This window comes from Nelumbo lutea, chromosome 5 (assembly GCF_056320005.1).
Source record: "Nelumbo lutea isolate HS-2025 chromosome 5, American lotus-T2T, whole genome shotgun sequence".
In the NCBI taxonomy this organism is placed as follows: Eukaryota; Viridiplantae; Streptophyta; class Magnoliopsida; order Proteales; family Nelumbonaceae; genus Nelumbo; species Nelumbo lutea.
In genome coordinates, this window is record NC_142688.1 from 17,454,533 (window position 1) to 17,480,972 (window position 26,440).

At 37.0% G+C, this 26,440-nt stretch overlaps 3 protein-coding genes across 3 annotated transcripts; 1 reads left to right on the plus strand and 2 right to left on the minus strand.

The window, feature by feature from the left end:
* Positions 1-462: 462 nt before the first annotated feature.
* Positions 463-11,755, minus strand: LOC148850663 (mechanosensitive ion channel protein 2, chloroplastic-like). The gene is made up of 14 exons (XM_088946302.1): positions 11,327-11,755; positions 10,097-10,351; positions 9,910-9,969; positions 9,098-9,255; positions 8,516-8,639; positions 8,200-8,297; positions 7,986-8,099; positions 5,570-5,630; positions 4,826-4,975; positions 4,540-4,650; positions 4,210-4,377; positions 3,961-4,074; positions 3,133-3,189; positions 463-1,529 (listed from the first exon to the last, which is right to left on the minus strand). Exons 2-14 carry the CDS (start codon positions 10,172-10,174, stop codon positions 621-623), a joined length of 2,202 nt encoding a protein of 733 aa, XP_088802428.1. The 5' UTR covers positions 10,175-10,351; positions 11,327-11,755; the 3' UTR covers positions 463-620.
* A 4,746-nt stretch (positions 11,756-16,501) lies between these two features.
* On the plus strand, positions 16,502-19,631 carry LOC148850664 (uncharacterized). The gene is made up of 4 exons (XM_088942628.1): positions 16,502-16,626; positions 17,561-17,732; positions 19,106-19,221; positions 19,329-19,631. Exons 2-4 carry the CDS (start codon positions 17,583-17,585, stop codon positions 19,345-19,347), a joined length of 285 nt encoding a protein of 94 aa, XP_088798754.1. The 5' UTR covers positions 16,502-16,626; positions 17,561-17,582; the 3' UTR covers positions 19,348-19,631.
* Positions 19,632-20,364: 733 nt separating this feature from the next.
* On the minus strand, positions 20,365-24,861 carry LOC148850665 (basic helix loop helix (bHLH) DNA-binding superfamily protein). Its single transcript, XM_088943449.1, has 2 exons — positions 24,725-24,861; positions 20,365-23,478 (listed from the first exon to the last, which is right to left on the minus strand). Exon 2 carries the CDS (start codon positions 23,422-23,424, stop codon positions 20,551-20,553), a length of 2,874 nt encoding a protein of 957 aa, XP_088799575.1. The 5' UTR covers positions 23,425-23,478; positions 24,725-24,861; the 3' UTR covers positions 20,365-20,550.
* Positions 24,862-26,440: the final 1,579 nt, after the last annotated feature.

Sequence of the window (26,440 nt, forward strand, 5' to 3'; positions counted from 1 at the left end):
CCTAGCACTGTGGCACATGATTCATAGTAAGCGCGTGTATGCAAAGGGGTATGAAGCTTAGAAAATACGGAAGTATGTTTTAAAATGAGAGATTTCAAGACGATTAATCGTCATTTTGCCCCTTACGTTGACTTGTAACAAATACATCTACAACAAATAATCAACATGTGATTGATTTCTATAATCAACAAATAAGTTGTACGCCTGTAATCTGCATGCAATTAGCTAGGATTTATAACAACACTCTACAAAAGGAGAAACGTTAGAAACGTTTGTAAACATCCAACTCTTGGATCAATTTCATTATTTCTCATGGCAATTGGATGAGACTCGTTCATCATCATCAACTAAGCCAGTAAGCTTTATCCCAATTAGACGGATGCAAATGACACCTTGTTTCTAGCATACCCGAGCATGATACAACCAACCAGCATAGATCGCCCCCTATGGAGAATTGACTGCTTTGATCGAGATTAAATGAATTTACATTTTTTTAATGGGACATATACAATGTATCATATTCATCATGCCAGCCTTCAAAAACACAGCCTCAGCATCTTTCAATCCAAGGAAACCGGGAAAAGTTAAAAACTGCTATGAGTAAACAACAAAAGCATCAATCACCTCCCCTGATCCCGCTGATCTCCTGCTGTTGCTCCAGGTGCTGCTCGTATCTGGCCCTCTTCCTTGTCACTCCCGGTAGAGGAAGACCCATTCCCATTTCGACAGGCTGCCAATTCTTTGGCTTCTGCACTGGTTGGAGATGAATCCATTCCTTCCTCAATAGGAAGTGTTCGCTTTGAGCCCTCTAGAGCAACACCAAGGACAATATTGTCCTCCAAAGCAGGCCTGGAAATTTGAGGTGGTGTAACTGGCGGCCTCTCACCATCTTGCTGTGAATGTGAAGTCGTTGCCATTGGGATATTAGCAACCTTGCTGCTCTTTTGTCGTGCACCACCTGGACTTGCCTTTTTGGCCTGCTTGTCAGGATTGGTTTGGGGTGAGCCATCGGACGCAGAACTCTGCATCTTGGACTCAGATGATACTGACATAGCTGCAACTTTAGGATCTGTTTTGGAGTCAGACGATGACACTATTGCGACCTTACCATCTACTTTGGAATCAGGAATTGATGTTGCTGCAACCATTGTTTCCACCTTGGAGTCGGACATTGGCGTTGCTCCAACCTTTACATCTGTCTTGGAGTCAGATGATGGCCCTGTCCCAACCTTGGCATCTACTCTGGAGTCTGATGTTTGTGTCCCTGCCACCTTTGCATCCTGTTCTTCATTTGTACGCACTGGACGACCTTGAGCTTTCATTTTATCATCATTGTTAATTCTATATGGAGGCTCAATCAGTATGAATGGACGGTTAGCAGCTGAACCAGTACGGGTAAAGATGGTATCCGCAAAAGGTACATTTTCCATGTCTTTATCATTGTATATTTTCTGAACTGTTCGGATGGGAGTGGCAAGCCGGGCACGGTGATGGCTGATGACTCTGAGGAGATCCAACAAAATGGCTTCCTGTTACCTCAGAAATCAACTATGTTAGCTGAATTTACATTTGCTAGACTTAAACAATTAACAGACAAGCAAAAAAGCCAACCCTTTCCTGGGAGGGGAGAAGAGTTGCTGGAACTCAAAATTTTATACAGTTAGTGACAGAATAGCAGCATAAATTTTCAAGTCCTATTGATTCCTCAAGAAGAATGGCAGCACAATTTTAAAATTATTAGCCAACACATTTTCCCCTCATGAAATATAAGGGATTAAATCCAATCCATTAGACCTAACTACTTCCTCTACATTCTTGTTATAAGAGGAAGTTATCCCCATAGAAATCCATCTTTTTCTTTTATAATGTAAAAAGCTGTAAAATTATATACATATAAAAAAAGAAAAAGAAGAAGTACGAGGAAAGGGTGTTGAAATAACAACCAAAGAGTATTCACTTCTGCAGCATAGGAATTAGGAAACAAATAAAGCACATGCCTGCAGGCCCTGGTACCGGCTGAAGATTACTCATTCCATCTCAAAAAATGAGAATCACCTTTAGCAATTTATAATGTTGAAAACCCCTAAATTACAGAAAATTTTCCGGTGGCCACCCCACCACCAAGGATGTTTGAGGTTAAAAAACCATAAATTGCACCAGAGCGTTTTTCTTTTGTTTTTAGTCATTTGTTAAGACATTTAAGAAGCATTTTGTGAACCTAAAAAACCTATTTGTTAGTAAAGTTGCCATGCCATGGCTAATAAACCCTAGAGAGTATTTTCTACTTCTGTGACTTTTTGGTGAGTGATTCCCAAAGGCCCTAGAGTGATTACTAGGTGTCTCTTCATTCGTCCTCTTTTCTCTTAACTTCTCTTCCAAGCTTTGAGTTCAGCTACAACAGCCATCAAAAACCCAGGAAAAGGCAATTGAAATCCATCATCCAACATCAGATAAAAGATTGAAATGATCAGGGACAAATCTTCTCTTAATTTTCATCAAGAGAAGTGTCTCTCAGCTTTTTGTTTTTGGTACTTGAAGGGATCACATGGTTGGAAACAGCCATGTGAGCCCTTTGTGTTTAGTTAGCCATTAGCTGGAAATTTCATAGAAATAAAAAAGAATATTGCCCTTTTCGGTTGTCAAGCCAATTATCAATAAAAACAAGGGATCTATGATACCCGGATACCCACAAATGCCTGGTTTACCGATATCATATCCAAACATCTGCACATGTTAGATAAAAGTGCATGATATGAGCATATTACATTAGAAGCCTGTATATGTCCAGATTTTTAGGACATGGAGAGTCATATCCCCATTTCCCATATCCATGTCTGTGTCATCGTTTCTGGGCATCACAGCAAGAGGCTCAAATTGCCTTTCCCCATACTAGGACCCCATTATCAGAATTATTGTATTATAATTATTTTTGTAGTTCTTGGTCAATGGACTAAACGTAATGGGTTGCAGGTTTGCAGCATATCTATAATAGGTTCATAATAGGTAGAATGGTACAATACTAGTTTGCACTACAAACTGCAGTGTACGATGATTGTACGCTGATAGACAAGTACACCATTTTCCCAATATAATTAAAACTGGCATTTGAAAGGTAAATTATAATCCTCTCACCTTGACACAGAGGTATTCTTCAAAATGGGAAGTCTTCACAAAGCAGGAAATCAAAATCTGCAACAAATTCCAAGCCAAAGGACAAATTAAGAATTGATCATAAAGTGATGTTCATAATAATTCATAAAAAAGAATAACGTTTATATAAAAGAAATATCATAACTAATATTGGCACCTTTTCTTTTTTCATATCAATAATAAAAACCAAGACCAAATGATATTTCAAGGTCACAAGTTCTACCAAAAAAAATTATATGCATTGAGGGACACCAGGAACAATTTTACTATATTTTAACTTTCAGAAATCAGAAGCAAGGTTAAGGGGTCATTAGATAACAGCTGAAATGGCTGAACTAAATGGCCTATTGATTTGTTTTTTACCAAGTTACTAAGGAGGTTGTGAGCTCCTTAATGGCAAATTGAAATTAGGTTTGATTACTACAGAATCAAATATTATGTTATTTAGTCCACCAAAAAACAAAGAAACAAGTCATTCAGTTCAGCCACTTCATCTGCTATCCAATGGCTCCTGAAAAATTGGTAATAAAGTTGGCTCTGTTCTATTTATACCTCTGTGTTAAATGAATTGGCAATTAGCACCAAAATTAGCAAACTATGCAGACTACAAAAGAACAATCCAAATGTGGCATCATAATTCCAAAATTAGCAAATTACTTCTATTTTTCCATGATAACTTACAAGTTTCAAGCTAAACTAGAGGGGATTGAGAACATTCTTTCTGCAACCCCTCTCATTCAACTAGTAGTATCTCATGAAAAGTAAATAAAAATAATAAGCAATTTGTAAAGATTAAACAGAATGGCTTACCAGAAGAGCCTGATTTTCTGGATCAACATTGTCTAGAAACACTCTCCTATGCAATCTCTGCTGCTCCACTTGAGGATTTTTGGCCAACACCTTGCGCATGTCTGCTACAATATTCTGAACACAAAAAGAATACCCAAAAATGCATATATCAACGAGAAAGGAACCGCTAGATGTCCAGAATGTCCACATACATTTGCAGAGAACATAATCTTGTCAGTCAACAAGGAGATAAATCCAATTGGTCCTTACATTAATTTTATTGACATCCAAGTGACTGATGGCAAGGTGGGTTTTGATGCGCCAATGACTTTTCTGACTCAGATTCCTAACAACATTAACTGTAAACTTGTGATTTGGAATGTGAACAGCTTCACGATCTTCACCTCGAATAATTGTTGGTGACCACCAACCAACATGCTGAAAGCATAAAAATATAAACATGTAAAATGAAACACAAATGAGTTGTAAATCTTAGATCTTACCATGTATGCAACCCCCTACTAAACTGACCACTGCCCCATCCCCATGAAAGAGAGAGAGAGAGAGACTAACAATAGAGGATTGATACTTAATACAAACCTCTACAGTCCCAGAAACTTCATAGCCTTCAATCTTTGTCTGAATCCATTCATTCACAACAAATGGTCGTGTTGCATGAATCATCACACTAGAGAGGAAATTCGTGAATATCTGAACACAATAACCAATTTTCATCAAGCTTTTGCAGCATCTCAGTATCCATCTAATTAACAGAAAGTCTGAAAATGTATAGTATCTTAGTATCCTTATAATTATACATATAGCCTTTAAGTTTCAGAATTATATTCATCAAAAGTGCAATTGGACCAGAGGAAACCGAGAGAACCTCACGACCAGCAAGGGTCAGCAATACTGTTCCAAGACCTCCAGCAGTAAGCCACTTCTGCGTGGAGAAACCTAGCAATTCCATGAACAAAGAAACAGCAGCAACCCATACTGCACTATATACAGCTTTTCCAGCAAAGCTGAAACCCATCTGCCAGAAACGAAGAAATCTTAGTTACTGAATGAAAATTTGACCTGGCATGTGTTTAAGATAAAATAGGCCAATGTCTCTAAAAATTGTAATCATGTTGTAAATCATAGAGAAAATTGAACCAAATCAAATCATGAATCATATCGTAAATTGTAAGAGCATTTTTACTTTTTACAAACTTGTCAAAAGATTAAAAACATAGGACGAATATAGGGTAATCATCTCTCCAAATCCTATACAATCAGGAATATAGCATGAGGCTACTAAGAATTATTATGTATGGTTGATATTATCACAACATACTTGAACATGTCATGCATGTACCATTCAGAAAAAGAATGCAAAATAAATAGGAAGAAAGAGGAAAATAGACCTACATATTCTACAACATGAATTTCTATTATGAAATTTATAGGTCAGATATCAGCAGTGGGTCTTCCAATGTTCTAGACAGAATATACTAACTTTTGACACTTAGTTTTATCACTAGCTGCAGACTTAGCCCAGTTCTGTAGCAATAATCAACTAGTCATGTGAATCTAATATGATAAAAGAAGATGCACGTGCGAAATTGCTAAAGCAACAAAAGCATACATTTCTTGTATCACTAGGGTCGACCTTCTCCATAAAGAATTTCTGGGTTTGTTGAATCACACTGCATAAAAAAGAAATAACTCATTTAGTTATTATGGATGCATGCCATCCAACTCAACATGCAGAGTGAAAAGTGGAGATGCAAAATTCAACACATTAATAAGCCAAAGTTCATCAATAAAACTCAAAAGGACATTGTGGATTAATAAAACTAGATTATAGGAAGCAATTATAAGAACACAAAATGTGTGATTATATCTGGAATATAGCATCTGCGATGAACATGGCTGAAAATTTGTGGGATTTGCACCAAGAAGTCATTCCATGGATATAGATAATGATATTTGATAACTGAAAATTTATAGCTTTTTTGGTGGAAATGACTACTGAAACGTGCCACTCTGTCTTTTTCATCATGAGACTATAGATTGCAGGCAATAGTTTTTCATATTGATGACAAAGAACAGTTGTACTAATAATACAAAAAAAAAAAAAGAAAAAAAACTAAAATATTCACAGGGAAGGTATTCCCCTAACCAAAAAAAAAAAAAAAGAAAAAGCAAAGGCACACAAGTTCTTCAGTCATCCCTCAATTTGGATGTTAGTACCTCCTGAAAGACAAACTATTAGTGTTCTCAAATTCCATCAGGGAATAAAATCAATTTTTGGGAAGATGTGTGGGTAGGTGAGCATTCCTTAAAAACTTTGTTCCCCTCAATCTTTGCCCTCTCCTCCCTCAAAGGCAAGCCAATTGCTGATTTCATCACCCCTTCCCCCACCCTGTCTGGTTTTGCTTGGAATCTGGGTCTACGCAGAAATGTGAGGGATTCTGAGCTGGGTTCTCTGTCTTCTTTACTTCAGCTGCTTGAAGGGGTGTTTCTAGACAATTCTAAACAAGACACTAGGATTTGGACCCCCCATCCCTCTGGAGTCTAGTTGTGCATCCTTCTTCAAATCCTTGTTGCCCAAACTGAGGTACCTTTCCCTGTAAAAGAAGTGTGGTGTCACCCTATCCCCCACAAAGTGGGTGCTTTTTGTTGGGAGTTCTATCAGTGCAATCAACACCTGTGATCTGATGCAGAGGAAGAGGCCTAGCTGGTGCTTTTCACCTAATTGGTGCTGTTTGTGTGAGTCGAATGGTGAGAGTTCTTATCATATCCTTATCTCCTGTCCTATTGATAGCAGTATTTGGGATTGGTTCCTCTATTTTTTTGGTTGCAGACAGGATACTCCAATGAACTTGGAAAGGCTGTTTGATTCTTCTACATTCAGATGGCCAAAAAGAAGAGGGAGAGCACTATGGAGATGCACAACGGCAGCAGTAATTTGGGTACTGTGGGAGGAAAGAAACTTGAGAATTTTTGAAGAGAAGAAAAGATGCAAGGAAGAATTAATAGAAAGGATTATGATAAAGGTAACATCATGGGTAAAATCTCTCAAGTTATTTTCAGACTTTTCTGTGGAAGATATAATCAGGAATTGGAGAGAAGTTGCTTCCTCTTCAGCTGTTAAGAAGAAGGCCTTAAAGGAGCCGGAACCCCCCCCCCCGAACCGAATCAGGTTTCCTCAAACTAAACGTTGATGGAAGCAGCTTTGGAAACCCGGGAAGATATGGAAGCCAAGGAGTATATAGAAATGACAAGGGGATTGTAGTGGGATTGTTCTCTGGCCCTATTGGAATGGGTGATTCCACCACAGCTGAACTAGAGGCAGAGGTCTTTGGGATTCAAAAAGCTAAGGAGTTGGGGGTGAGAAAGCTTGTTGTGGAAGGCAACTCCAAAGTAGTGATAAGCAGGTTAAAGCAAACTGAAAAGACACCCTGGCTGTTTATAAATGACATCAAGAAGGTTAAAGCCTCTCCAAGGACATGCAGCTATTATTTCAGTGGACTACAAGAGCAGCAAATGGATTTGCAGACCAGCTAGCAAAACAAGGGGAAAACAGGGATCATTGTTTTTGGGCTCAGTTGTAAGGATGAAAAACCAAAAGTGATGGTGGCATCTTAAGTTTTAGTGGGGTAGCCAAGGCTACTCATAATCTGTATTCTTTTCTCATCTTAATGGAATTTTCTTTCACTGATTTTTTTTTTTTTAAAAAAGACCATTACATAAAATAGAGAACCTCTGAGCAAAGAGAGAAGAAAGCATGTCTTTGAAGAAAAAAAAAATGTAAAAACGCATCCAAACGATGAGCAGTGTTTCATCTGAATATTAGATCCTAGAAGCAATAATAATGATAAGCAAAGCAATTATTAGCAGCACATTCCTCTAGTACCCCAAATATGGTGCTGAGGATCATTTCTGCAGGTTGCTTATTTCACCACTTACTCAACTAGTTGGTTGTTACTCAAACCAAAACGGAGAAGCTACTTCATTCAACAATTTTTAAGTCTGATTGTGACAGCAAAAGTACTCGCCTTGATAGACAATAGGCAAAGGCCAGGACAGTTGATAATGATCTCACAAAATGTAAAAGGCGTTGTTTAACAGCCTGGCTAGCTTCTGATGGTAGAACAACTGGATCCAATGCCCTGCAAGGCTCCAGCATATTTAGTATTGAAGAAGTTGTTGGGTAAAAAATACTTTACAGCTCTCCTTTCTCATAATCCAGAAATGTAATGTCAAAGGCACCTGCAGATAAGTGTTGCTCCAACCCACAGCAACATAGGTTGAAGATAAGAGGTCATAACATAATGCGTGTTACTCTTTCTCCAGCTACTATCACTCCTCTGCATGAATTTGCCAAAACAAAAAAAGAAGTGCATTAGCACACTTTTAAGCAAGGAGGCAACTTGAAAAGGAACTGCAGTAGAAATTAAAAATAAAAGAAATAAAGAAAGGTGACTGTCCATGTAAATTTCAGTGTTCCCCCCTCTAAGCTGTTTCCTGCTTTTTATGACAAAACTTTTTATAAACTAAGAGAAAGACAGGCACTGGGGTATCTTACATGCAGCAAAAGGTTCCTAGTCATACGCATGAGAGGCCCAAGCCCCCAGATTGTGAAGATGATGATACCAACTGCTGGAGCCAACTTAACCACAATAGGACTCCCATTTAGAGCACTAAGTGACCTGCACAATACTTAGAAGAGTTAAGGGAAGGAAAACAAAGCAAAACAAAAAATGGCATAAACATGGCAAACAAGTCAACGGCAACTGAATACTAAATACAACTCAAACTCCACTTAGGAATCGAAAACCCCATTTAACCATAGGTATGTGCACACACTTTGTGTTCCAATGCGTCACTCAAAAATATATCTACATAAATGTCTATTATTTCAAGCATACTTTAAAAATAATATGAAAAAAGTCAAAATGTCAGAGATGCCACTTAGTTATCAAACAGGATCAGTCATGCAATAAATCACTTCATCCACAGGCTTACAAATAGGAACATATAACTTTATAAGTTGATTATGCATCAATGACCTTCTGTATGTGGATCTATTTATGCACTTAGCATGTTTGCATGCACTCATAAAAACATGTTCGTGTGTAAATAAGAAATGGGGAAAAGAAATAAATACCTCATCAATGCCATGGTAGCAGTTTTCAGGATGGGAATCCCATTTCCCTGACCTGGCAATAGAACAGACTGGCACATGAAAACATTATATCTGGAATTCAAAGAATGTATCGGCCTGTTTATACTGCTTGAGACACGCTGAGTCCAAGCATCCTGCTGCTGAAAAGAAAATAGGATTTCTCAGATCCTGATATTCTTACAAATAAAAAAAAAAAAGCTCCCAGCTAAAAAAGTTATAATAAATACATATATATTAAAAATAAGAAATAAAATAAAAACTCTTGCTTGGTTCAATGGTAAAATCTTGGGCTAGCAATAATGAAAATATGGGATTGAGTCTAGAGTAGTCACTTAATGTTAAAGCTGGAGATTAGATCTATATCCAGTCCACTCCTCCCAATACCTTGAGTCCTTGACTTTAGGGACCAACATTGGGTAATGACTTATTAAAAGCACTTAAACAAGCGATGAAAAATAAGGCAACAAAAACTATATATGGAATTTCTAAGACAAAATAAATTGACACAAAAAATTCAATATGATAACTGTGGCTCTTGATAGAGCACAATCATGAGACATAGTCCATGCAGCCAATCCCAAACAGTTGGAATCAAGGCTGAGTTGAGTTGTGTTGAGTAAATCCATTGTGGTAATCATCAACTTTGCACTGTAAGGCCTGGGAAAAGGTTAAAGTAGAGCCTCCACCAGGCCTTCAATTTGATGTTTACAAACATTCTAGCAGTCGCATGAGATGAGGTATAAGTACCATCAACACTAAAAAAGTGCATAGTTGGGGTAGAAAGAGAATCATACCAAAGCATGTGATGAAAGAGCAACACTCAACAAATGTAATCGGCCTCTACCCATCATCATCTGGAAAAATACAAGAAAAAAAAAGAACCAAAAGAGAGAGGAATCAGGACATAATCAATGTATGCAGAAACATAAAAACAAAATGCCAAACAACATAATAGTATTCAAGAAATTCAAAGGTGTGTACCTTGAGTCGGTTACCATGTACATGGTTTTTGCAAAGTCCCAATTCATGGGACAATTGCAAAGAACCAGCAACCGCCATCACTAGGCAGAGTTTGGAGGATCTCACTAGTAGCACAAAATCATTGCACTATACCAATTTCATTAAATCCCTGGTCTCTAAATAAATATTTCAACAAGAAGCAGAAAGACTAGACAGACTTAGGGTTGCCACGCCAAGGAACTTCCAAATACCAAAACCTGCCAAGGTATTGTCAACCTGCAGCAAAATATAGTGGATGTTAACCAAGAAAAACACCATTTATTGAACTTCCAGAATTAGGATTTTGCAAATAAAATATTGGCCTATGAACATCGTCTTTTGCTGTAAATAAGGTTGTGTAATGATGATGACGATGAAAAAGCAAAGAAAGAAAGGAATCGAATGTATATCCAATGGCGCACAAACCAGCGGGAAAACAAAGAAAAATTAAGGTTCAAAGATGCGTCTCCAAGGCAACATGAATGTGCGGTATTTTAAGCCCATATTGCATCTATGTAAGCATCTAGTGAACAAAATTATGATCCTTTAAGACATTTGTCTCCAGAAACCATGCAAAATAAATCACCACAAGACCAACTGCTTCATGTCACTCTCTGCAGTTTTATAAAGCCCGGTCGTGCACATAAAATTGTTCTGAGAATAGTGCTCAAGCTCGGCATTGTAGGTTTCCTTCAGCTGGGTTTCCTAATAGTCTTCCCAATAACAACGAAACCTGATCTACCACTCAGATAAGTATGTCCTTCGTGCGTCACTAAGAGAACGAAACAAGTCAAAACAACAAGGTCCCGTCGTACGTTAAGGTCATAAGTTCCATAAAATTTAACAAAGAGAGAAAGAAGGATCAGCAGAAGCCATAACGAGGAAAAGCCAGATATAATTGAAATGAAGTCCAGCTATCTGAACAGAAACCCTAAATTTTCATAATTATCTGACAAATCAGACCCTGTTACATTAGAATTTGGCGGAATTAAACCAAAAGTGGGCAGTTTTTCGTTAATTTGCACCCCCGAATGGAAAACAGTCAAATATAAAAATGATAAAACCCATTAATTGATCCATCTCTCACTGAAAATAATGCAATAAAAGGGTGAGAGGTGTATATCCTAATCCTGCAAGCGAAACTAATCTCCTTTAGCTTCCCGCAACGAATTAGAAGGAAATTTGAAAATAGAAGTCAACAATTACACTTACCTCCTAAAAAAACTTTGTGACCTCCCCTTTAGCGAAGAAATAATGGGAATTCCTCGTTCTTTTTGAATCTCCACTTTCTTTAATTAACTAATATTGGTCTCTGGTGGAAGCGATGAGCGACACACATAGAGAGGGAGAAAGAGAGAGAGAATGACGGAATAATAGAAACAAAAAAAAATGAGGCGAATCGGAGAGAAATACTGTAAAAAATAAAAATAAAATCAAACCCAAATAGTAGTAGAGTTTGAGCCAGAAAAGAGAAATAGGAGGGTTAGACATTCCTTGGGCTGGTGGTCAATGGGCGTTGTTTCGTGTTTGGTTGCGTTTTCGTGGTCCCGCGTCCTTTTCACAGAGCGTCGCCCTTCTAACATGCGCTCTACGTCTACAGTCCTCCTCCTCCATCCGGCGCCATCTCTCGAGGCTCGAACTGATAGTGACTCGTGACTCGTGAGTGATATGCATATAATCCCGCCTTGCGCTCCCTTTCACGCTTTCGTAATCGACTAATCATAAAGGTAACCCGTCTCGTATACGGCGCAGTGGTCGACGTTGTTGTGTTTTAACCGTTCGATGTGTGGACCATTTGAGAAGCGTCGATGAGGATGACTTGATGAGCATTCTCTGTACTTGCCAGCTGCCACCCGTCTGCATGGTCATGTTGGCTCATGTAAGCCTAGGGGTACATGGGTAATTTGAAGTTGGATCGGTTAAGAAGATTCAAGAGAACGAAAGACGCCACGTCACTCTCGGAATGCTGTGCGTAGCCACAAAAAAAAAAAAAAGGACAGGCACGTCCTCCTTCGTTGGAATCAACTATAGGTTTTGGCAAGGCACGTGTCCAGTGTGCAGCGCAAAGAAATGAAGATTATCCTCCACGATGCTACCTGTCCTCATTAATTTGAGCTCGATACATTCATACAAGGGGGGATGAATTTGCCTAGCGTTGGCGTTCTTTGTCTTTGGTAGTTTTGAAGGCTCCAATTCAATTATTTTTGGTTGGAAAAATCTATGATACCGGAAAGATGTGGTATCTATAAAATTTTGATCAATCAAAATTCAATAAAACCCACCCGATTGGTTAACACGTTTATTTTTCTCGATATCATATCATTTCGGTATGGGGGATAGGTGATGCGACTTTAGCACACATCCAGATCTAATCGATGTATCATGGGGGCTATTAGCACACAGTGTGGATAATTTATTTATCCACACGGCTCCAAAATACAAGGGATGCTTCCTGGCCGTCGATTATACAAATGAGTCATCATTTATCCCCAATTATATGGATGGTTTCGATTAATATGAATTTCTTTTCGCCTTTCCTTTTTTTTAGTATCACAGCCATTCTCCTTCTTTTCTTATGAATGTTATCAAATGTCTTTCTTCAGGTGGCGGACTCATCATAGTCCATATCATTTTAACACCTATTAAACCTATCCATTATAATTTTTTATTCATCCAAATCATGACCATTTTGTCTCACTCTTTTTTCTTGACATGTTTATTAATTGCCTAACAATCATTCAAGTGATATAAAGAAGGTCACATTGAGTTATCTATTGGCTTCCGATTTGAAATGCACCATGATTTGAACTCCTATTATGCAGAATTAGTAAAAAAGGAAAAAATGATTTAGCTCTTAAAAGTTGTACTTATTTACTGATTTGATAGTTTGGTGGGTTGAACTATAATCTATCCCTATTGATGCAATTAAAATTCGAATCCAATTTGGAATTTATATATTATGTATATAATATATTATATATTGAAATGTATGTAAAATTAATACACAATAAATATACATATACAATATTATATAGTGATAGGTTATGTGAGGAGCCCTCTCATTCTCTTATTTTCCCTTTTCTCGTTTTTCCTTATACTTTTTCCTTTCTCCCTTATCCTTTCCCAACTAAGGGTGTCAATGGAAGTCTAGTCCAAAATTAAATTGGACGGATTTGACAAACCAACAAGATATATTGGATCGGACCAATCTGGTCCAAGATATTTATTAGATTGGACCTAATTTGTTCATAACAAATTTATATTAGACTGTGTTGGATTAAGCCGATATATGGTCCATTGATATAAGATAAGAACATATGTGTCAATGGACCGGGTTTGGTTTGAAACCAATCTATATCAAAATGAATTTGAACAGCTTGGACAGTCCAGGCATTGAATTGGACGGGTCCAAATTGGTCCAAAACATTCATTGGATTGGATTGAACTTGGTTCATTTATAATGAACTCACATTGGACTATATCAAATTGGACCAAATCCAGTCCAACTGACACCCCTAATCCCAATTCTCTCACCTTTTTTTTTTCCTTTTTCCTACCTAGGCCTCTCAATAGGCCACGTGGCAAGAGAAATGTCAAGCCAACTAGTGTATTCTAACTAAAAAACAATCCTTGCTATACTATTTAAGATACTTAAAAGAATATACGGACATGCTCAACTCTGCATATTTCTGATTTCCACTGCAAAGCTAGAAACATTTAAGATGGCAACTACCCACATTCTATGCATCAATGCACGCCTATGAATTAGCATCAATTCCGAGCTGACACCTATCCCAACATTACTTTCAGCCTATCATTCTCCCAAAAATATTATCCTCCATTTTTATTTCCTCCCTACATCTAAAGCTAAAACCAACATATAAATATATCATAAATTTTAAATTTATAAAATTAGAAGTCAAAATTTTACAATAATACTTGGTATATATGCAGTGTACCAAAACTCAAAGCGAACTCGAATTGAATCAAAACCCTAACTGGCCCTAAAGTCGAATATACCTGACCCTAACCCCACCCAACAACGTCGGTTCAAGGCAGGTTTGCCATTTAACCGACCCTTTGACATCCCTACGTGCAACCCACTTTTGCGGACCCATGATTTAAACCGAGCCAGCCCAAATTGGATGAACTGCTTCAAATCCAACCCCAAAACGATTAAATTTGACCAACTTCAAGCCAGTAGAGGTCCTTTTTGGACAATTTTAAGGTCCATTTAGCCCAACTTTGGGGCATATTTTTGCTATTTTTGGGCTGGATTTCAAGCAATTTTATGGACCATTTTAAGGTACTTTTCTACATTTGTAGTTAAATTTAAGGGCCTTTTGGAATTGGTTTTAAGCTAAATTTAAAACATTTTAAAGGAATTTTTTGGGCCTAGTTGAGTTGATTTTCATATTATATTTTGCGTTGAATTTTAAACTATTGGGCTAAATGGACCCGTTCGGGTAGATCCACTAAACCATGACAGGGAAAATGCATGGGCAGAACTCTCGTGGGCAGGATATCCGGAATCTTATGTTAAAGCATTGAGATTGGACACCATGTTTGCACCCCAGGTGGTTCGAGGAAGGAGTGAAGGACCCGGTGCATTGCACCATGAGGCTCTACTCTCGAACATCATCACCTCAGCCGTTTGATTTGCATCTGCTTTAGGTTAGTCTCCACTATGCAATTTAAAACGCTTCCATGCAAATTCCTTTTATTTGGATGGATTTCTCCTTTAGTCATCTAAATCTTTATCAGTTGCTTTGCGCCTTTGCGGACTGAAATCACAGCGTTCTACCAAAAACAAATAAAAACTATAAAAAAAAATTAAGGTATTAATGGAATCTCATTTTATTAAGTAAAGTAAACTGAAATTTGTGGTGAAAAACGTATCTTTTGGGTTATACTAGGACGTTTATACCATTGTTTGGCAGATGTTTTTGACCAGTTTGCCCTAATTGAGCCAGGATCTACTGCTCCCCATGATGCATGTAGAACACTATTAACCAATCAATGAGTAAAGGTTCTTCTACTTCATGTTCACTTAAATATTTGTAAGTTAGATAATATTAAAATTTTCATAAAAATAATTATTTACATTAATAAAAAATAATTATTTTGTTTGTTACAACAAATTCACAACACATAAAATATTAAACAAAATAATTAAAAAAATGCTAAATAATCTTTTAATAATGAAATTAAAAAAAAAGAAAAATATTAAATAGTATTATTTCCCATGCATTAGATGGGCCCCAATATATATAATAGAGAGAGAGAGAGAGAGAGAGTAGTAGCACATTGAATTTTTTTATGATGATGGTAGTAAATAATGTTTATAGAATTTATTCATATTTGTTACACCCAATTTTGTTTATTGTGATGAATATACAATATTGGAGATGTGTGCATCTCTTTCATAGATTTTTTTTTTTTGTATTTTTCATACTTTTGTATATTTTTATTTTCTTTATTTTTAGTATTATCTAGTTATAACATACAAGATTAACATATATGACCCAAATTGTTGAACTGTTGACTTGTTACCAAATAGAAAAACAATTCAATTTTTTAATTGGTATTAAATTTATATTTTATTTTTATCATCAATAAAAACAATTATTCTTTTATCACACTTATATTCTGTGCATTCACAATTAAAGAAGGGCAAAATAAAAAAATAGAGATATTCTAATTAATAATAGGATCTAATTCATTATCCGAACTTTTAAAATGTGTTAATCCAGTATTTGTCATTAACCAGCCGCTAATTTACATCTCTATGGACATTCTGGTGACCTCAACTTTATACTATTCATTTTTTGTCGACACTTGAATGATTGATAAAGAGAATTAGATGACACTTAAAGAGTATTTGTGTATTTTCAAATGATACTTAATGGCTGATTAATGAACTGATTAATGGCAGGTACTAAATTAGTACCTTTTAAAAAGTTTAGATACTAAATTATCACATTTTAAAGTTTGAGACCAAAGTGACGGTAAACCCAAAGTAAAAGATATACTAATATGGAATTTTCCCTACTTCATTTATTCAAATAGTTAACATTAAATCTATCTATATGAATAAAATTACTAATGTGTTAATGTGTTGCAGCTCCTGCAACTCCACTGGTTTTTGATAAAATGAAATACATCAGAGGGATAATGGATGGAGATTAGCTTTGATGGAAAATTTTCTAGTAGTTGGTGACAGGTCTTAGACTCTCTCATGAGGTTAAACTTACGGCTGTATTGCTCCACGTGTCATGCAAACATAATTAATGAGTTCACTTTCAAACATAGGCGTCGTGGCTTTTCTTTTATCAGCCTTCAAAACATTTTCTCGTGGTAAAGAGTAAAGACCGCCGTCCATCAGGAGGGAGAAAGACGAAGCCGATCAGTCGATCACGAGATGGGAGACGAGAAGGTGAAGGACGAGGCTCTGAACATAATCGGTTCGTTCCAAGTCCTTCCTCGATTACACTCTTTGTCCCTTTCTACTGGTACCTTCTCCATTAATACTTTCTGTTGTTTAGCTTTCATTGGACTTCTTTTTTTTTTTTTAACGTTGAAACGGCATTGCTTACTAATCTATCTCCAAAGAGAGTGGGCAGAAAAATCGCTGTTATGAAAGTTTCTTAAGCTGTGTTTGGTTTGAAGGTGAAAGTAGGGAAAGGAAAGGAAGAGTAGGGAAATCTATACAGGGTTTTTTCTTTCAAACCAAACATAGCATTAGAGATTTTTTCTTTTAATTTCCTTCATCTCATAACTTTACAAGCTTGAGATTCTTGAAAGTGGGTTTTCTATTGTTATGTCATTGATCACTAGCTTTTCAGGATTTCTCATTATTGTTTGGTCTTAATTTGTTAGTATAAATGATATTATAAGATATAAAAAGACCTCTAAAGACTGATAATATCGTTCACTGTTATCATATGAGATGTTCCTAGTTTCCTTTACAAGTTTGTGATTCTATTATTTGCTTGAAGACATGGCTCATGACAATATGTGAAGAAGGCTCTATAACTTCCTAAATTGTTTGTGCAAACACTGCTACATTTGTGAGACTCACTCCCCCTTCTATCTATTGAAAGCATTGATATAGCAAAGACATCAACTGAGCCTCACAACCACTCTGAGTGGTTACTAGTTAGGAGCAGGATGGGATCATCAGCGCTACGGTGATGGTAGTGTTTATTATGTAAAAAATTCCAAGTTAAAGGAGGTTTATCTGTCCTCATCAAAATCGTATGTCAAATGCTCGGGAGTTGAATTGGACACACTCTTTTCTGCTATTACATTATGTAGGGTTATCCTTTATCGAAGCATAAACATCAAGATATTCTTTCACCACCTAACTTATTACGTTTTCCATATATGGTTTTTAGTCAAAGAACTCAATCTCTGATGCTGATTTTTCCTTATTTTTTGTTGTAGTGAATGCTGCTCCATATGGGAGATGCCTTCTTTATATCCACATGCTAAAGGCATATCGTATGCACTCAAGGACAAAGGAATTGACATGGCAGTGGCTTCTAGATCACCAACCCCTGATATAGCAAAGATATTTCTTGACAGATTAGAGATCCAGCCCATGTTTGTGGCCCGGGTGAGCCAATTCAGAACTTCTTATGTTTCCTCTGTTTTGTTGGCAGTCTTCTTCATTTCTATATTTTTATTTGGTACTATATTGAAGGTGGATCCTATGTTTTCTTTTGAGAATTTTCCGTGAACTTTTTTTTCTAGTCATCCTATATTCGTGTTAGTAAGGAAAGTATTGGTGTCTCTAGTTATTACATCTAGAGGTTGAGAATCTCAGATCAAGATCATGGTTCCTTATTATAGACTGCTTAATTTGCTAAAAGCTTGACGTTATTATTTATGAAACTTTTATTCATTCCTTTGTTTGGGCTTGGTAAAGTGCTTTGGTACCTTTCATCAATGTAGCCATTTGCAAGATGTGGCTACTAATTCAGCTAGTCTAGGAAAGCAAAAACTAGTATTATTCTCATTTCTTAAACAGATGACAATGGGGGAGTGACAAGAGACAGACATGTATTTACTACTCTCCTAAATAATATGAGCAATCCAGAAATTTCAGTCTCATGCTTCCTTCCATTTGCAGATTGTGTAGGACTTGATGAATCTGCAACTTGGGGTGGAAGTTATTACCTGTTGGTTTCAGTTAGGGGCAACCCATACAAGGCTCCCCACCATGCACATACAGAGAGGCTGTTTCCAAGATTTGAACCCTGGTCACCCAGGTTGCAGTGGAGCAACCCAACCATTGCGCCAAGGCCCACCCTGGTCTTTCAAGTTTTCTTAAGGCAATTTCTATAATACTGGAAAAAGGTATTATATTAAGCCTTATCTCAACTATGTGGATCAGCCACATGAATCCTGTTTCTCCAATCTATTCTGTTTAGTGCCATGTGAATTTGAATGAATACCAGTTGATTGGTTATTAGTTTTTTAGATGTCGCCCTTTTTAGTTGTTTCTCAAGTCAAAGAGTTGGATTTTGCATTTGGCTAGTTTTTGTAGCTGCTGATTTCACAAGGCAATTCTAGACGTTGTATAGAGGTCCTTTTGTCAATATCTTCTGAGGCATCTTTGGGGGTTCTACCAATTTTCTCTTCTGTACTGTTCCTTATTTTTCTTCATCTGTACTCCTTCTATATTTTTTTGGTCTACAGTGTATGTGTAGAGGCATGCACTTTGCATGTGACCTAATAGTGGAGAGAAAAAGATAGGAAGTCACATTTTTTTTTCTGCATGTAATGCAGAAGCGAGGTATTCACATTTGAAATTAATTTGATCTTGAATGAATAAGTGTTATTTGTTCTTTTTCTTCATTTTCTCTTATATGTTTTATCTAGTTTGGTTTTTGATAGATATATGTTTTATCTAGTTTCTCACATGGACTATGGTTTTCTTTCTCCCATAAAATCTTTAGTGATTCTATTGATGCCTTGATGGTGCAGGAGACCTTCTCCAGTTGGACCCACAAGACAGAGCATTTCCAAAGAATCCATCGAAGGACTGGGGTTCCATTTAGTTCAATGCTATTTTTGATTATGAGGATAGAAGCATTGATGCGGTAAAAAATGCTTATCGTTCTCCTCTCTTTTGAGCTTACCTTAAAGGAAAATCACGTTTTTCCATGTGGAGTAGGGCCACTTATTGGATGGGCATTGGTGAATGCAGGTTTCACAAATGGGAGTAACAAGCATTTTTGTTGGCAATAGGATAAGCCTAGGAACTTTTGAGTAAGGGGCTCATTGCCTTTGCTCAAAATTCAGTTTCATCTGAAAGGAACAAGAGAAAATGACCAGTTTTTTCTTTCGCTTTTGAAAAGGTCATTGAATGGTGCCAGTGGTATATGAGAGCACGGATCTATAGCTGTCATTCAATTGGTGAAGTCAATGTAATATAACTGTATGACATAAATTAATTTCTAGCCTACTACCACCAGTGAGTTCATGGTGATTCTTCAAAAAGGTCACAGCCATATTCTTGTCTTTTAATTTTAAGGATGCATGATGTAATCTCAATTGTTTGCTGACAAGGCCTTTATATATGCTTACATGGCCATTGATGTCAAATGCACGGATATAGTAGGCTAAACTATTTGAGCTCATAAAGATACAATGAAGGGCTGCAATTGAAGGATTTGTTTGGTTCCTCAAGATCCAAGCCACCATAAAAGTTACGTTATGGGATATTTAATACTCAGCTGCATCACAACAACAATATCAGGTGATGTTACAACACAGCCACAAGGACAATCCAGCATGGATGTAGAACAAGATTTAATTTCTGTCAAATACTGTTTTGTTTATTTTTTAAATTTTCTTCTCCAGAATTATGACTAATGTTAGCAAGTTAGAGGCCCTAAATCACAAAAGGAGACGTAACCACCTCTCATAAATCATCTATTTTTTTTTTTTTATGTTTTTGTTTTTTTTTTTAATTTATGAGCAGACATGGCCTCCTTACTCCCCCTTGTTGGTAGAACTATTCACTTCCCAAATATGCTAGCAAGTGCAGTAGGGTTAGTTTGGTCACATGTGCATACATGCCTGTGCATGTGTGTGGTTAGTAGCATTATAGTTATTTTCTCCATTAGAATGAGTTTATAAAAAGGCATAGAGACTGAAAGCAATGTATGTAGCACTCCAGGGGACTCCACAGTCAGACTGGGGGAATAGGGTACTTCTACTGTATCCAAAAAGAGCTAGACTGGGTTCAACATTAATATAATCTTGGGGCATCATGCATGCATAGATCTATTGTAGGAAAAACAAGAAAACTCATTACATCATGCATTTTTCTCACATGGCAATGACCATTGGCCATTAATATGTTCACAATAAAATACCTTGTTATACTTGCTGCATAAGAGAAGAATTTTCTCCAGTTCCAACAGCTAGTTGTTGACCTCTCTGAATGGTGATCTTACATCATGACTTGCTTCAACTTTGGTCATCATGGTAGAAAGAGGTTTATTTACATTCTCTCTGTTGGAATCATAGAGCTCATCCTTCCCTTTCAAATCCATCTCCTGTCTATCCTCCGGGTCAAATTTCTGCACTATCCTGCCCAAGCTTCCCATAAGTTCTGCCTCTTCATTGGAAAACTCATTGATCTGATCATAGAGGAACTCAATGTGAGCCAGCAAGGTTTCCCTCTCTGATGACAGTTTTTTAATATCTCTTAATAGAAGTATTTTCTCAGACTCAATCTCTTCTACTAAGCCTTTTGAGATTCTAAGCTCGCTTCCAAGACTATCCATTATCTTCTCTATTTCCAACTGTTTTCCTTCCAGTACAGCTTCAAGCTGTTTTATGCGTATTGTTGAATGGGACAAAGAGTTATCCTGCAATTCTAATTTTTGATGAAAATTGTTGATTTCATCTTCAAGTTCACCAATCACCAAGTTTTTCTCTTGAATCTCTACCTCAGCCAGAAGCATGGTTCTGATGATCTTCTCCCATGCTTTGTGAAGCATACTAATCTCAGACTGTTTCTCTTCAAGTTCTGAGAGAACTGCAACCTTAACTGACTTTGTGAAATCTTGTTTTAATGATGTAACCAGTTGCTGGAGACATTCTATGCTTTGACCTTTCTCTTCTGCAATCAGGATAAGCCTCTCTTTCTCTTTCTCAAAGTCTTTCTCTGCTTCTGTTCGAGCTAGAATGGCACCTTCAAGTTCTCTTCTTGCAAACTCTTGCTCCAGCCAAGAAACCTCTTGTTGGAATTCATCTATGCTCTTGTCTTTCTCTGTGACAAGAAGAAGAAGCTTCTCTTTTTCTTCTTCAAAAGCTTTCTCTGTCTCTGTTTTTGCTAGAGTTGAGGTTTCTTTTACTTTCAGTTCTTGCTTGAGTAAAACAATCTGCTGCTGGAGATGGTCAACTCTTTTTTCTTTGTCTTCCAAGGCACGGATTAATTTCTCCCTCTCTTGTTTGAGGGTTTGCTCAGTCTCAGCTTGTGCAAGAAGGGAAGCTTCTATTTCTTTACGAATTTCCTGATTTTCATCAAGGCATACTTTTAGACGCTCGGCAACAGACTTCCACCTGTCCAATTCAAATTCAGTCTCTTTCTCTTCACGGCTTTTCTCTGCCAATTCAAAATTTGTTTTATCTAGAGCATCAGAAACTTTTCTTAGTTCTTCTTTTAGGGCATTTTGCATTTTCAAAGATTGTTCGTTCAACTCAGATGACTCCTTGAGCATTGCCTTGAACCTCTCAAGTTCTTGCTGTGTGAGAAAATGCTGCTTTTCAATAAGATCCAAAGATTCAATTCTTATTGCTAATGATTCTGCCTTCTCTCGTTCTTGTTTGATCTCAGCATGAGATTTTACCAGATCACTTTTCTTTTCTTCCAACTGCTCTTTGAGAAGTTTGATCTGCTCTTCAGTGTCTTTGTTTGACAGTTCTGTTTCAGCCATCACATTTGAGAGCTTTGAATGAGCCTCTGAAAGACTTGAGTGCAACACTGTAAGCATCACCGACAGTTCTTCATTCTTCAACATTGACTGAGATATTGAAGAATAGCAACTTTCCAACTCCCTCTGTAGCTTCTGCACATTTTTGTCTTTACAATCTAATTCAGATCTGCATTCATTCAGCTCTTCTGCCAATTTCTCTATTTGGGAATTCCATTCAGCTTCTCTAGCTTTGAGATTTATGAAACAATCCTTGTGAATTTGCTCCAAACCTTTAAGCTTGTTACGCAGTTTTGCTAGGGAAGAAGCACTTCCTGTTTTGTTGATATTAGCTTCCTGAAGTTCTCTGAGAGATTGGCTCAAGTCCTGATTTTCTTGCTCAAGTTGCCCCCTTATGAATTCCATTTCTTTGAGCATTGCCGCTTTTCCACCCAATGAATTTCTCAGGGCTGCAATTTCTTCATTCCTCTGAATCGTCAGGTTTTCAATCTTTGATTTTGCTTCTTCATACTCTGTGAAAACATTCTCATAACTTGCTTTTGATTCTAACAGTTGAAGTTCCAAAATTTTTCTGCGACTTTCTTCATGAGCCAGGGCTTGGTTGCACATCTTTAAACGTGATTGAAGATCTTCTGAGATTCTAGTTTGTGAATCCAAACTTGTCTGCAGTGAGCAGATTTCATCGACTAATGAGGATCTCTCCAGCTCCCACTCCCTCTTACTTGCTCGGAATTGATCTTGAATCTTCTGGTGAGCTTCTTCAAGATGTTTAAATTGCTCCTTCTTCCACTTGAGCTGATCATCGACTTTGCTTTTTTCCTCTTCTAGTTTCAATAACAGATCATCTCTTTGCCTCAATTCTTTAGGTGCCTGTGCCCTTTGCTGCGCATCAAAGCACTTCTTCTGTGAAACAGACAGAAGTCCCTTTAAACCTTCAATCTCATCCTTGTATATGCGAATCTTCTCTTCTTGTTCTCTTCTTTGCATATTAGCCTCATCTAGAGCAGTTAACAGCTCTCTGTTTTCTCCTTCCAATTTATGCAACTTCTCACCACAGTCAGCTCGGAGTTTATCATTAGCAGAACTCAGATGCCTAAGAACTGATTCTTTTTCTTGCACGGTAGATTTAAGATCTTCACATTTTTGCCATAGAAGAGAATTTTCTTCTACCTTTGCATTTAGTTCTTGGGCTTGCTTCTCAATCTGAGTCTTTGCTTCTTGAATTTTAATGAGTTGCTCATTGTGTGAATTTCTCAAGCTCTCATACAGTTCTGTCTTGATCCGATAGTCTTCCTTGAGCTTCTCCATTGCAATTTTAATTTCATCCAGCTCTTCATCTTTATGGAAACCATCCATTTTCTATGCTTTTCAGTATGGATTTCCCAAAAGCCTATGTGAGCAGAGAAAAAACTGGGGCACACAAAATGGAGAACCGGATTAGTGAAACTATGTGGTAGTCGTGTAAGGTAAACCTTAAGAAAAAAATATGTGAAAAGTCACAAGAAGCGATTTACTTGAGATTATTTATTGAAAACAGTTAGAACGTTTCTCAAAATTCTGAACAAAATTGAAAACTCAAAATACTCCAAAGTCCAAACTTTTCATGTCCTCGATTTGAGATTATTTATTGAAAACAGTTAGAACGTTTCTCAAAATTCTGAACAAAATTGAAAACTCAAAATACTCCAAAGTCCAAACTTTTCATGTCCTCGATTTTAAAACACTAACTACAGAGATACTTCCCTCACAATATCAAGTGACATGATTTGGAGAAGGAAATGCAAACTGAACACATTTTGAGAAATAAAACATAAAAAAGTTCTAAAAGAATGTTCACTAAAGGAACATAAAATGAACTCAGATTTAGTCCTCACAGTCCTTGCAATCCTGCATTGGGACGTCTCTGTAATTGCATGTTTTTATTTGTGGGGAGATATTCCCACTGCACGGCTGCAAAGGCCGTGAAGACAGTGTCAGGATGAATTTTGTGAGGATAGTCTCTGCATAAGGTCTCTTGTATGTTCACTATCAGATCTAAAAAATTGTTAAATAAAAAATAACTTTCTTGATGAAAATTTATTTTTTCTTTCTTTTTTGATAATAATTCTTGATGCAAAATTTATGGAATATTATAGAAAATCAGAGACATGTCCTGAACAGTAAATCTAAACTAAAAATAAAGTCGCTGGACTTATTATGAAAACTCATAAAAACCAGAAAATCAATGAGTATTCTGATCTACAAATACAAAACTAAGGCTAAGAGATTTTTCTTTCCTTTTTTTGGGACAAGTAAGGGACTTTTCTTCCTTTAAGAACATATTGAACGTCAAGTCTTTGAACTGTCCTTAAATCACAGAAGCAAGTTAAAACAGAAGCTAATTTCCCTACAAGAATCCCTAAATTCTCAGATAAAAACGCAGTAACCCCCTGGAACATGAAACCCGAGCCTATGGAGACGACAATGTTCAGTGAAAGATAACAGTCGAAAAGGATAAATGCAACAAAATGAAACCAGTATAGCTCAAAAAACAAACTTTTGAATCATGAAAGACAGAGACAACGATCAGTTAGCTTCACTTGCTGTGAAATGAAAACAGAGAGAAAAGAGATACCTAAAATTTAATGGAAGGTAAAGAAAACTATGAAATAGTCACCTTTACTGAAAGCAGAGATCCGTCATTAATGGAGGATTCCAAGGGCTTCTCTTCTTTCGGTTTGTTATCGAACCGTTCGATACCAGAGGGGATAAAGGAGAGTGAGAAGTGGTTTCAGATTTCAAGCTTCAAAGTTCCGTTGGGGGGCGGCAGGCCTTTTTGATTTGAAATCTCCGTGACGAACCGTTAACCCCCCGTGGTTTCAGGTTTCGTCGTGACTCGTGTTAATCGTCAAATCGTTAATTTATTCCTTGATCTTTAACGGCGTTAGCCTTTGAAGTGGCCCCGTTGTTCTGACTCTGAGATTTGATTCAGTACTCACAAATTTATACAGCCGTGCATTTGGAGCATATGCAAGCGTCGTGAAGACGGTGGAAGGACAAACTTTCTGAGGATTGAATCCGGATACCGTTGTTCCTATTTAGTTTTAGTTGGTTAATTTAATTGGGTACCGTACTCTACAGAAGAAATAACGTCAGATTGGAACCCACTCCATATACACATACCCACCACGGTGACTTTCACGTATGTTACACTAACGGATGAATGGAATGTTGTCTAAGAAGTATTCATAATTTCATATGTTGTTTCAGACCTTTCTTGCTACCCCAACGAAACACGGACACAAGGCGATCAAATGAAATATATGGTTGTGTTGGGATAAACGTAGGCCCTGTTTGGAAGGAGTTATGAGTGACAAACCTTGTATTTTGTATTATTTTGTATGTATTGTATTGTACATATTTGTATTCTTTTTTAAACTGAGCCTTAAGATTTGTAATATTAAATTATTAATGTTAAACATTTTTTGACTCTTTTAATTTCCCATACCCAAAGCTCTAAGGTTGCGTTTGGAATCGGTGTAAATCAAGAACAATATAATAATCAAGAACAATATAAAAAATTTACATTGGTTTGATTTTGTTGGCATTTGGAATGAGTGTGTAATTATGGTCAATATAAAACTCTACTCTGGTTTAGTTTTATGTGCATTTGGATGGAGTGGAGTTTTATGTCATGAACCGATGTAAAACCTCATTAAACTTAAAGTTTTACATCGATTATCAATGTAAATACTATATTGATAAAATCAATGTAAAGCCATATTATGCTTTTTAAAAGTGCAATGGTCACTTCTTCATGGTTTAGTATAAAACATCATCAGTGTACTTTTGCACCGGTGATGTTATACACCAATTCCAAACACAACCTAAAAGAAAAAGGTTTATACAGACTCGGTTGGTTCTTTTTTTTTTAGATAAATCTGAAGGGGCCACACAAGACAGAGTAGTACATCCCCAAGTATCACAAAAACAAATAAACTCTAGATCCCTAGGTAATTCATTAACACAGAACACACGATTATTACCAGGGGGGTGAATTAACCAATCAGTAGCTTGGTTTGCTTCACAATAGGCATACTTGTACCTAATATTTTGATCCATCAACACACTGAGATGGTGACACTCCCCGATGATGTTCTTGAGTCTCTGAGGTGGGGAAAGTCATCTTCAATAACAATGGGTGGGCAATATTATGAGCTTCCCAATCAGCCCAAGCTTCTGTAAATCATGTGACTGATACTGCAGCTCATCATAGTTTGTCTCAGAGTTTATGTAGCTGGGAAGCGTGCCCACAGTGGCTATTGCCAATATAATTCCTAACTACGCAAGCAATTAAACAAAAATCATTTTTCCCACATGAGGCATCAAAATT

What these genes read in the sequence shown, in the direction of transcription:
- LOC148850665 (XM_088943449.1), bottom strand. Translation starts at nt 23,424, where the DNA reads ATGGATGGTTTCCATAAAGATGAAGAGCTGGATGAAATTAAAATTGCA.
- LOC148850663 (XM_088946302.1), bottom strand. Translation starts at nt 10,174, where the DNA reads ATGGCGGTTGCTGGTTCTTTGCAATTGTCCCATGAATTGGGACTTTGC. An exon ending in GGAGCAACACTTATCTGCAG is followed by an intron (nt 8,100 to 8,199) that starts GTGCCTTTGACA and finishes GGAGCCTTGCAG; the next exon opens with GGCATTGGATCCAGTTGTTC. An exon ending in TTTGCCTATTGTCTATCAAG is followed by an intron (nt 5,631 to 7,985) that starts GCGAGTACTTTT and finishes TTTTTTATGCAG; the next exon opens with TGTGATTCAACAAACCCAGA.
- LOC148850664 (XM_088942628.1), top strand. Translation starts at nt 17,583, where the DNA reads ATGCCTTCTTTATATCCACATGCTAAAGGCATATCGTATGCACTCAAG. An exon ending in AGCCCATGTTTGTGGCCCGG is followed by an intron (nt 17,733 to 19,105) that starts GTGAGCCAATTC and finishes TTGATGGTGCAG; the next exon opens with GAGACCTTCTCCAGTTGGAC.